General features: G+C 39.5%; 1 protein-coding gene across 3 annotated transcripts; it reads left to right on the forward strand.

The window, feature by feature from the left end:
- The first annotated feature begins 1447 nt into the window (after positions 1–1447).
- Positions 1448–15315, forward strand: LOC142106899 (membrane-spanning 4-domains subfamily A member 4A-like). Of its 3 annotated transcripts, none has more exons than XM_075189952.1 (7): positions 1448–1566; positions 5010–5184; positions 6540–6668; positions 8211–8267; positions 9439–9600; positions 12182–12301; positions 13632–15315. In XM_075189952.1, exons 2-7 carry the CDS (start codon positions 5020–5022, stop codon positions 13713–13715), a joined length of 717 nt encoding a protein of 238 aa, XP_075046053.1. In that variant the 5' UTR covers positions 1448–1566; positions 5010–5019; the 3' UTR covers positions 13716–15315. The 3 variants fall into 3 exon arrangements, with proteins under 3 accessions (XP_075046053.1, XP_075046055.1, XP_075046054.1); XM_075189953.1 differs by lacking the exon at positions 1448–1566 and adding an exon at positions 1573–1688; XM_075189954.1 differs by lacking the exon at positions 6540–6668.
- The last annotated feature ends 245 nt before the right edge of the window (positions 15316–15560 follow it).

The following is a 15560-nucleotide window of genomic DNA, read 5'->3' on the forward strand; positions in this document are numbered from 1 at the left end:
CGGGCTGTAACCATCTCCTTGAATCACACAGTGGAAACCCCAGACCATCCAGAAAAGCACTACCAAAAAAAAAAAAAAAGAAGAGCCAATTTGCTCTAATACATTTTTAGCCAGGAGCTCATGAAGCTGTGGTAAATCATTACACAATGAGCAAGACAAACATACAGCAAGAAGTCTTTGGCCATATAATAACATCTACATAAGCGCTAAATGATCCAGCTATGTTTAATCAAGTTACACCCTAAAGCTAGGTACACACTACACGGTTTTCGTCCAATAATCGGCTCAATCAGCCGACATACGACCGCTCGTTCAAAAGTTGGGTCAGTGTGTGCAGTGACACGATGGTCGAAAGTCTGCCCAAATGGACGATTGTCGCCTCATTTGGTTGGTCGTACCGTTTAATATTTTCGTTCCAATCTCGTTTCCGCTGTGCAGTGTGTATAAACTTCCGACCGATCCACAACGGTGAGTACAAAATTACAGTCATTGCTCATGACAACAAAGCTATAAAAAGTCACTAACGGGACGTCCGCTCTTCCCTTTATCGACCTAAACAAGGCTAGTGTGTATGCAGTCCATGGACCGAGCGATCGGACCATCGATCGCATGTAAAATCGATCGGCATAAAAAGTTGGTGGAAAATTCCGTAGTGTGTACCTAGCTTCAGTCTTTGCAGCCACGCTGGTTTTAACTAATTAAATAGATGTAACGTACTTGAATATGCATAAAATAGTCATAAATCCTACAGCAATTGCACTGAAATGGTCCAGTCAATGGGGAACATAGCACATGAAAAAATAATCAGGTTCTGTCATTTTTGTGCTCCAGTTTAGAAAATGAGAGCAATTGTGTGATTGGTTGTTTCAGAGTGCAGCGCTTTTTATTTTCCTGAGAACCAGTTAGCGTTAACCCCTTCTCATTCTCCCTTTATAAACATACTAATGTTCATAATACATGTGCTGTGGGCAGCACAGTGGCCTAGTGGTTAGCACATCTGCCTCACAGCACTGGGGTCACAAGTTCAATTCCCAACCATGGCCTTATCTGTGTGGAGTTTGCGTGGGTTTCCTCTGGGTGCTCCAGTTTCCTCCCACACTCCAAAAACATACTGGTAGGTTAATTGGCTGCTATCAAAAAAATTTACCCTAGTCTCTCACTGTCTCCCTCCCTCTCTGTCTGTGTGTGTCTATATTAGGGAATTTAGACTGTAAGCTCCAATGGGGCAGGGACTGATGTGAATGAGTTCTCTGTACAGCGCTGCGGAATTAGTGGCACTATATAAATAAATGATGATGATACTAATTGCTGTTGTGTTGCACAGCCATTGTATTGCAAGTCTGCCCATGTGCTTTCCATCTATAAAAAAAATGACATTTTCTCTTTAAGTGGAATTTCCTCTTCTGTGTTAGACTGGCTCCCGGCCCAGTGGAAGTGATGGAACAGGGACTCCTCCCTGTAAGAAACGTCAGAGTATATTCTGTCTTTGTAAACAGCTTGTGATTTCCACTCAGGGACGGGAAGTTAGAGAACAGTTATTCTGCAGACTTTCATTACAAAACAAAGGTATTATTTATCAGAGTGCAAGAATGAATGGCCACTTGGCAACTATATAACTGTGGAATATAAACAAATACTCTTTGTGATAAGTGAAAGGCAGCACAGGAAGTAACTGAGAACTGGTTTAGGTAAATATTCCTCATTGAACATCGTTCTACCATAAAAGCAGTTTTATAGTAAAATAGTAGCACACAGTCTTTTGAAACAATATCAATTGTTAACTTGAATGTTAATTGTAAAGTGAACAAAATTGCTTTGCTTTCATTTCAGAGGTTAGTTTGTGCGATAATTCTTATTTATTAAATATTAGTTAGTTCATACTTTGATGTACTCTGTAGTATATTTGTATAATTGGTGAGTAGTTATGTTACGTGTTACATTTGATGAATTATTGGATACACCCCTTACAGAGGTTTTCATCTCCCTCCTTAAGCACTCTTGCCTAGTGTTGAAATGTAATAATTGGATGAAGGTATAATCAATCATTTCTGTACACTACAGTCGGTTGTGATGCGATTAACACGCAGCCTAACCATTATCGTTGCAACATTTAAATAAGTTTAAATGTATTTCTATCATTTTATATCAAATATATTGTGGTGAGAAAGTTAATTATTGTTTCAAACATATTAATTTGGTCTCATTTTGTTCACATCCACATGGGAACGTGTCCGATATTATTTAACGCTAATGCTATAGCGAATATCAATTTCCATACACAAAATAGCAAGTCCAGAGAGGTCATAAAGGAACTGGTTTATACAGGTTTAGAGGTGGGAGCCTGAGGAAGGACACCTGGCTACCGCAAGGAATAATGAACAGAGAAATCAACCAATGGAGCGTCGAGTTCTTAGGATGTCATGACCCAACGACCTATGAATGTAGACCTTAATACTGTAACTGTGTATCTTTGTGATGTCACTGCTTTTTATAACTGTACAGTGTATAAATTGTTCACCTCTGGCTTTGGAAACCAGAGTGTTCTGATAGAAGCTTGATGTTGGTGCCAACCGCGCAGGCATATATATGTGATACTTTGCCCTATAATCTATTTCGCGGAGAAAAAACCTTTGTGCTTTGAAACCACAGTGATCGCATCTGAGAATGTTTATTTTATACGATATTACGGACATAAAACTAGCAGTCACATTTTGTGGACTTCCCTCTGTACCCGAGAACCAAGTTGAGAAAGTCTGTTGTAGATTATAAAAATGTCTAAAGTACCCTTAGTCAGGGCCGTAACTAGGGCTGTGCGACAGGGGCGACCGCCCAGGGCGCAACGCTGAAGGGGGGCGCAATTTTGGAATATTTTAGGTTAATTTGGTTAAAATTGAGGGCTATGGGGGCGGCATTTGTGTTTCTCGCCCAGGGCGCTAGAATTCTAAGTTACAGCTCTGCCCTTAGTATCCATATGTCCGTGGCCTTTTGTTTTTATAGTATGTGGAACTCGTAACTCATCTGCGAGTGACTAAACCAGAAGGAATATACATAGCAATTAAACTAAAATAAGAAGTTGGCTGCTACTGTAAAGCTGCCGTATATGCCATCTTGCGATCGGTCTGACTCAGCATACCTTGCAAAATGCATCCTTTATTTACGCAATTTACGTTTATGTTTTAGGAGTATATTGTATACAACTCTACATAACCCCCCAATGTTTTACTACCCCTCAATATTTCAAATGGCCAAAAAAAGATATACCCACTGGTATGTTATTCTAAATTTTGCAGCCAATGAAATGATTTTCGGAGCCCCTAGGGGAGTTTATGTATAGAAATCTAGACGTCGGACGCAACAAGCAAACACTTAGAAGGCTTGGCGATTTGGGTGTGAAAGAAAGACTATGGGGTATATTTACTAAACTGCGGGTTTGAAAAAGTGGAGATGTTTCCTATAGCAACCAATCAGATTCTAGCTGTCGTTTTGTAGAGTGCACTAAATAAATGACAGCTAGAATCTGATTGGTCGCTATAGGCAACATCTCCACTTTTTCAAACCGGTAGTTTAGTAAATCTAGCCCTAAGTGTCAGCTTAAACAGAGAACTTTGTGCACAGTATAGCTCTATAGGGATACGCTTATCTGCCATGTTATGGCGCCTCCTGTAGGTGAGACCCTAGCCAGTGTAACAAGTGTACTCAGGATCTCACAGTTAAATCCTTCCGGAGTCTGCATTTTGCAAAGCATGCAGCACCTGTGAGGGGAGGGTTCTAACGCCCAAAAAAAACAAATTAGAAGTCTATGAAATTCAAGTGCGCCCCTTAAAGCAGGGGCCTTTAAGACTAATATAGCAGACAGATCTGCGGCACTAGCGAATGGAACCAAACAAATATAATGATGCTGTGTCCATCCTCCAGGACACCCTTTCTCAACAGGTATTATCCATTTACGGTTTACAAATGCATTTAGATGATGTTGAAAACTGGGAAACATATTTTCAGGGACCTTGTATTTTGTAGAATGCACTAAATAAATGACAGCTAGAATCTGATTGGTTGCTATAGGCATCATCTCCACTCTTTCAAACACGCAGTTTAGTAAATCTAGCCCCATAACTTTCAAAACAAAGAGAGTAATGAATTATATATTTAGTTGTGGCCAAATTCCAATAAAAAACATAATACACATACATTTGAAATACTTGTGTTTGCAAATTGCTTCATGTTTCTAGGAACACAAACAGAACATTTATACTATTGCATAACAGGAAATTACATGTCCATTATCTCAGAATGAGCAGCTGTGTGATTTCTTATGGTTTAGAAGTTGTGGCTCCGATTGTAACTTAATGTTAATGTTCAGATTCAAATATTTATTTTCCTCCATCCTGATCAGGTACAGCAGAGATGGGCAACCTCAAATACTTCAGGGGTCTAATGTGTGTTCCGTCCCCCCCCTGCAACCTTCAAAAGGGCCACACATTACCCTTCATTTAATATAATTAAGAAGCCCCAAAATGGCTCGGCACACCCATCACACATTCTAAACTGCACCAGTTAAAGATTGACGGTTGAACACTTGTCTTTACAAACACAATTCTTGGGTGCACACCCTAAACAAATATGATGTGCATGCATTATATGAATGTAATATACGTGTAGCTTTTCCTGGGTATGTTAATCTGTTTCTACAGTGGGAAAGAATGTAGCAACGTTCAGGCTGCAGCGGTGGTATTTGCATTGATTGCTAGTAAACATTTATTTCACGTTTCTGGAAATATTTGCCCAATAGCACTTATATCTGCTCTATCCGAGTAACAGAGACAGGCAGATATTTCTTGACCTTAAACAAGTTACATTGTCCTCCTGTGTCCTACATAAAACAAACTAGGACGTTTAGGTTGAAAAAGTGTGCAGTGTAAAGTTGTATTTGCAACATAAACAATAAGTAAATTAAATAGATATTATATACTTTATTATATAAAATGTTTCTGAATTGTTGTTTCTTCCAGCTGGAGAACCATGTCTGCAGCCGCACCAGAGGCAGGAAGCGTTGTGATTATCTCTCAATTGCAGCCACAAAGACATCAAGCAACAGGACCTGAAGAAGGGCTAACTTCTAATGCTGCAGCCCCCTTGCCCAAACCACTTGTCACATTTTACCGTGGAGAACCTGAAGCTCTTGGGGTAAGTCGAGTGCAGTAGAATGGCTCATAAAAGTAACAAATGTGTACAGCAGAGATTTAATAAAAATAGGACTGTATGTTACATGATCCTGCTAATCAAGCGGCTGCCTGCTGTGCTATCTTCAAACAACCAGAGGGAGGCAGCGTAGAACACGCTGGTGTAGCTGTCCCTCGGGGGATGGCATTTACTGAGACAGTAGACAAAGCATTTACCCATTTTGGCAATTTTCATATTTTATTTTCTTGCATCATGGGATCAAATGGATTTATTCATTAAGTATTGCCACTGATCAACACAAAATCCTTTGCAATGTCAAATAAAAAAACATCAACTCGTTGTCTTAAGTTATTACACATAAAAACCAGACAAAAATTGGTACCTGACCTTTTTTTGTTAAGATACACCTATATAAACTCTGGTACAATCAGTAGTCAATCAGCTGTCTTCACTGGTCACATAATTAATAGAGTGGAGATTGCCTCTGATTGTTTCAATTGATTCAAAAATAAATTGTCACAGTTGACTAGTGCATTACCAAACATGAGCTTAATTATGAAAATCATTCAAAAAAGATGCAAAAGAAGTTCATTTGATATTCACTGAATCACTGAAATGGGAAAAAAATATGGAACAACTGTCAGTTTTCCTAGAACAGGATGTCCTTCAAAACTGAGCATCCATACGGGAAAGGAACTTGCAAGGTGAACTACCAAGTGGTCCATCCCAATTCTGAAAGAGATACAGGGGTATATTTACTAGAGCCGCTGGTTCCCTTTGGGAGTTCCATAGGCGGGGGAGCAGCACAAGAGAAGTCTTGGAGGCGGTGGTGAGAGAAGATAATCAGAGGGGAGGAAAGACAGATCGAGCAACAACGTGTGTTCCACCAGTGATGGCCAATAAAGATCAAACTAGGTAGAGCCTCGATAGGGCATAAGAGCAGGACCTGAGCTACTCCAGAAGAATTTCATAGTACAATAGATGGAAGATGTTGGCCCCAGTGGAGATCTCACCACAGTAAGTCTGTTCTGCTCAGGAGCCACAAGTAGACTTAATTTTAGGTCAATGCACAAAATAGAAGTTGTCAAAATAGAGGGCACAAAGAAAGGAGCAAGATATAGACAAATTTTAGAGGAACACCTGCTACAGCCTGTAAGAGACTTATGGGATTAGTGGTTAGCACTTCTGCCTCACAGCACTGGGGTCATGAGTTCTCCTGTTTTTTTTGCTGATTTTACGTATCCTACTGATCAATCAAACATGGATTAAACCGTAGGATATAATGTTTGTCTGTAGTGTCAGTTGTTCTCTTACACTTCTAATATGATGGGATAACTTGACTTTATTTTATTTTACAGGTAACTCAAATCTTTGTTGGAATAATTATTTTTACACTTGGCTTGGCTGTATCAATAAACAGAGCTTACAGTGTTCATATGATAGATTTTATGATCAGTACCGGTGTGCTGTTTTGGTCTAGTATAATGGTAAGATAATATATAATTATTCTTATTATGGTACATGACACATTTTGGTATGTACTGTCTTAGACAGGACAGTGCAATAAGGCTGTTGAAAGCAACTATTTGTTTATTCCTAAATAGTCATATTACTAGTTAACAATTAGCCACATAGGGAATGGGGTAGTTTATTGCTGATCACCACCAGCAGTCTATGAGATAAGAATTATTCCTGAGTATGCTCACTATCCAGAACAATGGGCCTCAAGCTTTTACCTGTAAGGTGGTGCAACCTGACTTGACGATGTGAATAGGAACCAGATTGGAATGCTGCGGGAATATAATGATAGTAACTAAGTCACATGACATTGCCACGCAAAACAATCTCTGGAACGGCACTTCCTCTGTTACAGTCCCACACAGTCCTTTTTAAAAGTCTCTTTACATTTCTGCAGGTCACAAAAAATATATAATAGAATCTTTTTTTGAATTCCTCAACTATTTTGCACATGCTGCCAATCAATCCCCCCCAAAAATAGCGGAACAAACGCCTTTAAACCAGAGTTTTGCAATGCAGTAGACTAAGGTGATACATACAACTTGCAGTCTAAAGCACTCCATAGTAAATATGAAGCCTTCGTGGACTGACACAAAGCACAGAAAAGTTGGTAGCCTCTTTACAATCTTTGTTTTAACATTCCTCTACTGGAGAAGAATTCTTCATATCCCGAAATACCATAGTGGATATCTGCAACTGGCCTGATAGTGCAGTACGTGGGCTATCACACCAATTGCAGATCGAGATGATTGGTATCTCACATGGCGGCAAATGTGGTCACAAGGTGAACCTCGTTGACCTTTGTGTGCAGACATCTTCCCAAGGAGCCAAATGCAAGATATTATCCAGATTGGGCACTCGTGTAAGTGTCCAAATTGGTCTGTCATGTGTGGCCAGTTTAGATACCTTTGGGCCTGATTCAATAGTGATCTTATCTTGTGCAAAAGTTAAGATGCTTATTTTAAGAAGAAACGGGGAGATAAGAGTGAAGTTAAGATGGATTTTCATTTTAACTTAAGAAATTCTTCACTTACGCAGTGGATTTTGCTTCATATCTCCCTTTTCTGAGCATGCACAGAGTGGATTTTCTTAAGATAAGCAAAAAACGGCAGATAAGATCACTAATGAATCAGGCCCCTTATCTGGTACCTTTAGTTCATTTTGTGTGGGGCTCACTAAGATAAGATTAGTTCCCATTGTCGTTAATGGACATAAACAACAGCACTGCCTGTTTGAATAAGCAAGGAGTAGTAGGAGAGAGTATTATGATGGTGGACTGTTGGAGCTTTTGAATATTATCTTAGTGAAGTTCACCCAAAACTATCTTAGTAACAATTTTAGTATTGCATGAAAATATTCAATACAAAAAATATTATGGGATTTACTTTTACAGTGTAACTAATAATAGAAACCATAAAAATACAATGACCATGATTAAAACCATATATATAACATCTTTGTGATATATGCGGTAAAATAAAACAAAAACATTTCTTCCATTTTTCTTTTAGTATATTATTTCTGGGTCACTTTCAGTTGCTGCTTCAGTAAAACCAACACTGGGAAAGGTAAGAAAAAACATGAAATATGAATGATCGCATCCTCCGCAATAACTCTTAGCCCCCCTCCTCTTTGACTCTCCACCCCCTACTCCTCTTTCTCTCTCAGCCCCCCTCCTCCTCCTCTTGTATTCTCAGTTCCCCACCCTCGCTTTCTCTCTGTCCCCTTCCTCCTTTTTCAATCTTAGCGTACCTCCTCCTTTTTCATTTATTGCCCCCCTCCTCCTGTGCATACCTCCATCTTCTTTTGCTCTCAGACCCCCTTCCTTCTCTTTTACTCTTCTTCCTCTTCCGACCTCAGTCCCTCTTCCACTCCTCTTTAATTCTAAGCACCCCTCCCTTCTCTTTCACTTTCAGTGCCCCTTCCATCTCTTTCACTCTTTCACTCCAAGAGCAACTTCTCCCAACCATCCAAGAACAATTTGGTGACAAACAATGCCTTTTCCAGCATGATGGAGCACCTTGACATAAGGCAAAAGTGATAACTTAATGGCTCAGGGATCAAAACATCGAAATTTTGGGTCCATGTCCAGGAAACTCCCCAGACGTTAATCCCATTGAGAACTTGAGGTCAATCCTCAAGAGGCGGGTGGACAAACAAAAACCCACAAATTCTGACAAATTCCAAGCATTGTTTAGGCAAGAATGGGCGGCCATCCGTCAGTATGTGGGCCAGAAGTTGATTGACAGCATGCCAGGGCGACTTGCAGAGGTCTTCAAAAAAGAAGGGTCAACACTGCAAATATTGACTCTTTGCATAAACTTAATGTAGTTGTCAATAAGAGCCTTTGACACTTATGAAATGCTTGTAATTTTACTTCAGTATACCATAGCAACATCTGACAAAAAGGTCTAAAAACACTGAAGCAGCAAACTTTGTGAAGGCCAATACTTGTCATTCTCAAAACTTTTGGCTATGACTGTACAGTCTCTAATGTATTTATATCCTTCTGGAGAAATGGCCTCCAGAACTGAACACAGTATTCTAGATGAGGCCGTACCAATGACCTAATCAGTAGCATCATTACTTCTTTCTTTCTGCTACTGGTTCCTCTCCAGATACAACCAAGCATCTGGTTCTCTATCTCAGTTTCTCAGTTACCCATCACAATGGACCACACACCCACTTACATCGCTGCCCCGGCACCTCTCACTGTCACATTTAAATTTTTCATTACAGGTGAGGTCAAGTTTGGTTTTAAACATCATCAGTTCAGTGGTGGCCGGTATGGCAATTATATTAATTGGAATCTGTTTACCTTCAAGCTATTACTTCTACTATACTGTGTACTGTGCGTACTATAAACCGAGCGAGGACTGTGAAGGGTATTTTGATAAACAGGTAAATATTGTTTATGCATTGTTATTTTATAATATAGGAATTTTATATGAAATCAAAGCTAAAATGTTTAATACCTTATGTAAAAGAACTATATAACATTTACAGCTATAAATATACAAAGTTTAATGTAGCTTGCAAAGATATTTGAGGACTTTGGGACGATGTAGCAATGTGTGAAATCCCTTTTTTCCACTTTAAAAAAAATGGGGGTAAACTGCAGATATAATATGAATTGTACACAACATTGTGATAAGGATCATTTTAAAAAAAATACACCCCCTCCCGAGTGATTTCCAGGTGCTTATCATGTGCATGAAAAGCACATTAAAATTTTTAAAAATAGTGCTTTCAATGTTGTTCTGTGCCATTACATCCTGGAATTTTAAATATATATTGAAGAATTTGGAATACAGTGAAGCGTATTTGTGAGGTGCATAACAGCTGCAAAAGCTACCCCTTTCATTGAACAGGATATGTCCTAAAAGCTTGGTTTAAATTAATGACGAGAGTTAGGGGACATCAGGTGGTAAATGTATCAATCTGCGCATTCTGCAATCTGTATATTCGTAGACTTCGCAGGGCAGATTTATAAAGGCAATGTCTTTACAGGCAAAACTTGCAAATTTATTAAAAGCAACATGTAAAAATAGAAAATGTATATAATAAAAATAAAAACAAAGATGGTCCAATCTAAAAAGATTATTTCATAAAAGCAAGATATAGCAATTCAATAATGTTCCACTCAAAACAACAAAATTACTGCATAAAGGGCTGCTTTAAAAAAAAGAACACCTTTCGTACAGCCAAACATGGAGGAGATTCAACCAAGTGTAAGAAAACTGGGTCTTCGTCGAAGGTCATGGGTCTTCCAGCAGGACAATGATATTAAACACACTTCAATAAGCACCCAGGGATGGACTGTTGTGTAAAGTGGTCATCAATTAGTCCACGTTTAGATTATTATTATGTTTACAATTGGGAATAAACACAGTAATAAAACAAGGCTGGGTATTAACAGAGGGACAAAGAGATAGGGGGGGGCCTGCTCGCAAGCATTTACAATTGGTCAAATTCTACATCCTGTTTATTGTTCCAACCTGATTACAAGGTTAAAAAGTGCTTAGTGCGGCTATATGATCTGGTCACACAGCATGGTTGGTCAGGGATTCAGAGGGTAGTTTGAGCATAAAAACAGAACACTTGTAAGTTATGTGTGACCTGTGTAGAGGGGTGGCAATCAAGTAGAATAGCATGGGGAGGTGAAGAAAGTATTTGAGGAACTTGGTAAGCTTGTCTGAAGAGTTGGGGTTTCAGAGAATGCTTGATGGTTTGGAGGCTAGAGGAAAGCCTTTTATAGTGAGGGAGGGCATTCCACAAAGTGGACGTTGCCTAAAATAAGTCCCGCAACCGGGAATGGGAGCAGATAATGTTATAGTTGCCTAGTCTCCCGAAATGTCCGGGACACTCCTGAATTTCTGGGAGTCCTCCCGGTCGAGCAGAGCAACCTCCTGGTTCCTGGCCCGTACGAATAGTTGGCTGGTAGGAGCGGGGCTTAGTGACACGGTGCATGCGTCATCACGGCCCCGGCCCCCACTATAATAGGCCAAACTGACTGTGACATATTAGGGAGCGGGGCCAAGTGACATGTTTCCGCTTGGCCATGCCCCCCCAAAAAAATTGCCAGCGAGATCTCCCCTACTGGAAGGGAGATCTAAAAAGTTGGCATGTATGGGTAATATGGGTGGATGATAGATGCAGATCTTGAGTGAGTCATCTAGTGTTAGAATGAAAGAAGAATCACTCAGGTGACCGGAGTTGAGATTCTTCTTTCTTTACGACATACCGCATGGATTGCATGGAGGAGTGGGGCAGGTGCTAACACAGGATATCTAGAGGAGGGATGGTATTACTGTGTATTTGAAGTGATTGGAAAATGTTATATAGAGCGGCTTTGCACTGGCAAAATGGATGGCAGACGGGCCTGCTCCCTCTGTCCTTGCAACTTTCACTACCTGCTGCTGTTTGCATCATAAGCTCAGTTGCTGCTTATTAGGAGCCTGGAATGTTGGGACCCCGTTTGGAAAAAAGGAATAGGTACATGAAATATAGAAAGTCTAGCAATGAGTGAACTCTCTAGGCCTCCTTCCCCCTAAACCAGTCATGACGTTAAATCAGTAGCCCAAACATTTAATAATTAGGCCTCTTTCCATGTGACCACCTCCAACATTAAATTAATAGCTTTCACAGTCAATAAATAAACCTATTTCCTACCAATCTGCCCTGACATTAAAATGAAACTCAATGGGCCATTCCAACCATGTGGTCTTCTACTCTTGGGGATGGAGATCTAGAGAACAAACTTTTTTCATAAAGTTCTCAGGCATATAAATGTTGTACTTGGTGCACAAGACATGACCAAGGTTCTGTAATATAAACAGATAAAGAATTGTGAAGACCAAATACTTTTGTTAATTTCAGCTCAGTAATACGCAGCCTTTTCTATATATTAGCGTAAAATAGCGGCTGTAATTGCTCTTTAAACTTGTGAATTGTTTATAGTACTCATGTTTTGCTGTTTCAGGTTTTCTTAATGGGTGTTGCGACTCTGCTATTTTTACTGAGCGTACTGATATTTACCATCAACATATCCACGTCAGTGTTTGCGTGCAGAACCGTGTGCCGATCCTCTTATAGCGAAATGGTAAGCTGGTGGTTTTCAAATATATTTAAAGTAGCAAACAAGCTAGGTAATATATGATTAATTTATGAAAATGCAACTACTTGATGTCGATTTTAATTAAATATTGGATGTAGGTCCCAACACCAAACTGCCTCATTTATATCAATTTCCTACTGAATAGATAGGCTGTATTGTCATGATTATTAGACAATAGTACAAAATGGCTGACTCCACTGACATAGTTACATGCAGAGGAGAATTGTCCCTAGTCAAGACTAACAGCCCATATAATTCAAAAGCATGTCGGGATTGAGAAGGGGCAGGACCCGAATGAAAACACGCACCAGTAAATACTTCACCTCAATCTAACGTTATACTGATTGTTTGGGACATCAACTGAGGATAGAATACAATATATAAATTCAGATAACTGTCACATGGGTAAAGATGTAATTAATACATTGAAGTCTTGTAAAAAATATTTGCAATTCATCATCATCATCATCATTTATTTATATAGCGCCACTTATTCCGCAGCGCTGTATAGAGAACTCATTCACATCAGTCCCTGCCCCATTGGAGCTTACAGCCTAAATTCTCTAACAACACACAGACAGACAGACTAGGGTCAAATTTGATAGCAGCCAATTAACATACCAGTATGTTTTTGGAGTGTGGGAGGAAACCGGAGCACCCGGAGGAAACCCACGCAAACACGGGGAGAGCAAACTCCACACAGATAAGGCCATGGTTAGATCTTTGTGTATAGGTATCACCTTATCGATGAAGGACAGCTGGCAAGTGGATCAGAAATAGCTAGACAACTTCTGAGTTTTTACTATGAGTCCCAGTCAAGAACCTTTTTGTTATCACCTCCTGCATGTCCAGTTGTCCCTAGTTTCTAAGTAGACAGGGAGAGAAAATACTTTATCCAATGAAATCATCTGAATGCCCACAACGGCATGGAGTATCTCAGGAGACGACTGTGCTGATCTTGTAGGAGGCAGAGACTTGCCCTCTCATGCGATCATGTGGATGTTATGGTTTAATGACATGATGTGGGGCGGGGAATGAAGGAAAGAAGGAAGCCACAGACAGAGTTAGAATGTGCAAGGAGCAGGGTCTCCCAACAGCACAGAGTAATGATTTCAGACTCACGTCAAGCTGATGCAGAAAGGCTCTGGTTCTTACATTCACATTTTATTAATCTGACATCTTAAGAGGGAATCTGGTAGTGGAGGATTTTAATGTTGTGAGCATCATTTTACTTATACACAGGAGTAGTTATACACAAGTTTACAGCTAATTGTTTTGGCTAATACTTTAACAATGCACCTGTGTTTTTTTCCAGTCTGTGGTCATCTATCAAACCACGTCTTTGAATGTTCCCGATACAACTGCTGCACTGTCTTCTGATGGGAACATAAAGATATAGGAGTGATGTATCGCACATTAAAGGGGCAGACAGTGTGATTGTGATACAGACACAACAAGAGAACTCCTCAAACTGGATGGGAGAGATCACTATGTTAATCATATGTATCCTAGAGAATTTGGCTAATCTAGGCCTCCAATTTAACGATCTAACTTGTCTAATAAGATATATGGAGCGGATTTAGCATAGGGCAAAAAGCTTTCCTCTATATATGAAGAGAGTTACAACTGGTGATAACATCACTAACAACGTTATTAATACATATGAAATAATTGTACTTTATGCAATACATTTTGTTTAACTATTTTAACTACCAACTTGTTTTCTTATTAATATCAACAATGATAGGGTAAATAAATACGAATAGTGCTAGAAGATCAAATAAAAACATAATTTTTTTTAGTAAAACAAAGACTAGTTTTACTATTTTACATTTAAATAGAATTTTTAAAAGATATGTACGTTTTGGAGGTTATACACGACACAATATCATGATATAAGATAATATAATTATCCCCAGAAACCACACAGAAGAATCTATTGGACCAAACTTTAATAATGTGATTTAGATAGTAAGCACTGCCTAATTACTTGTGTTATAATAAACCAGCCTTGGCTAACCGGTGGCACTCCAGGTGTTTGTGAAACTACAAGTCCCAGCATTCCCTTCCAGCAATAAGCTGCTAAGCATGCTGGGGATTGTAGTTTCACAACACCTGGGGGTAAATGTATGAAGCTCCGGGTTCTTCAACTCCCGCGAGTTTGCCGTCTTCAGCGCTTAAAGGGGAGTTTCCCTTTACAATGCAGCGCCGCTTTAAATTTAAGCGCTGAAGACGCCGAACTCGCGGGTGTTGAAGAACCCGGAGCTTCATACATTTACCCCCTGGAGTGTCACAGGTTAGCCAACACTGTAATAAACCAATGCATTAACTTTGCCTTCCTTCATGCTTAAGAGAGAGGCATTAAAATACTGAACGGTGCTAGGCTCCATTCCACAGCCACCAAACATCCTTAAGGCTGCGCTAATTTTCTTAATATTTTAAGTAAGTTTTTTTAAGGGTTGGAACCCCTGGTGTAACATTTTAAGAGAACCTATTCCATCAGATGAAATACATTTATTTTTATTTTCTTTAATAGAGCAATTGAAACTTGTGACAATACATTTCACCCGAAGTCTACTCAGAAAGCTGCCATTTTGATGATCATGTGATGTGATTGATGTCATAACTATTTCCCTGCATGTTTTTCAGTCAGAAAAATATGTCTTTTAGAAGTTGTCACAACCTCCTAATGAATTGACAGCCTTTTATTCTCATGAGTATTAAGACAAGCCATACAAGCATAGCCATAAAATAACCAACAAGTCCGACAATAAAGTAGGGAGGAGCCTGGGGCCACAGGGGCGGACTCGTGTTGTAGTTGCCCATCGCTGATTTAAACCCTTCATAAAGCTGCACTGGGTTTGAAAAAACAGTTTTCTCAAATGTTTATGTGATATTACCCTAGCACCTTGGGTGCATTTTTGCTGTTTTGTTATATCCACTTTCATTTTTTATATTTTTCTTATCTTCATAATAAATATATATTTTTTTCCCCATGAGTGCAGTGTCTCATTTCTCATCTTTCCCTTCTTATAAAGATACTTGCTGGCCTGGATTTGTGAAAAGACGACATAGGCACAGACCCAGGGTGGCAGAATTGTAAAGACTGCGGTCTGATCTGTGCTTTATCCTCTTATCAAACAAACGTGACTTTTAGAATGTTTTATGTTTCATATGCAGATTATACAAGGTTCAGGTTGGCGCCACGGAGCTCTGCAGACTTGTGGGGTGAGGCAAGGGGAGG

This window comes from Mixophyes fleayi, chromosome 11, assembly GCF_038048845.1.
Source record: "Mixophyes fleayi isolate aMixFle1 chromosome 11, aMixFle1.hap1, whole genome shotgun sequence".
Lineage (NCBI taxonomy): Eukaryota > Metazoa > Chordata > Amphibia > Anura > Limnodynastidae > Mixophyes > Mixophyes fleayi.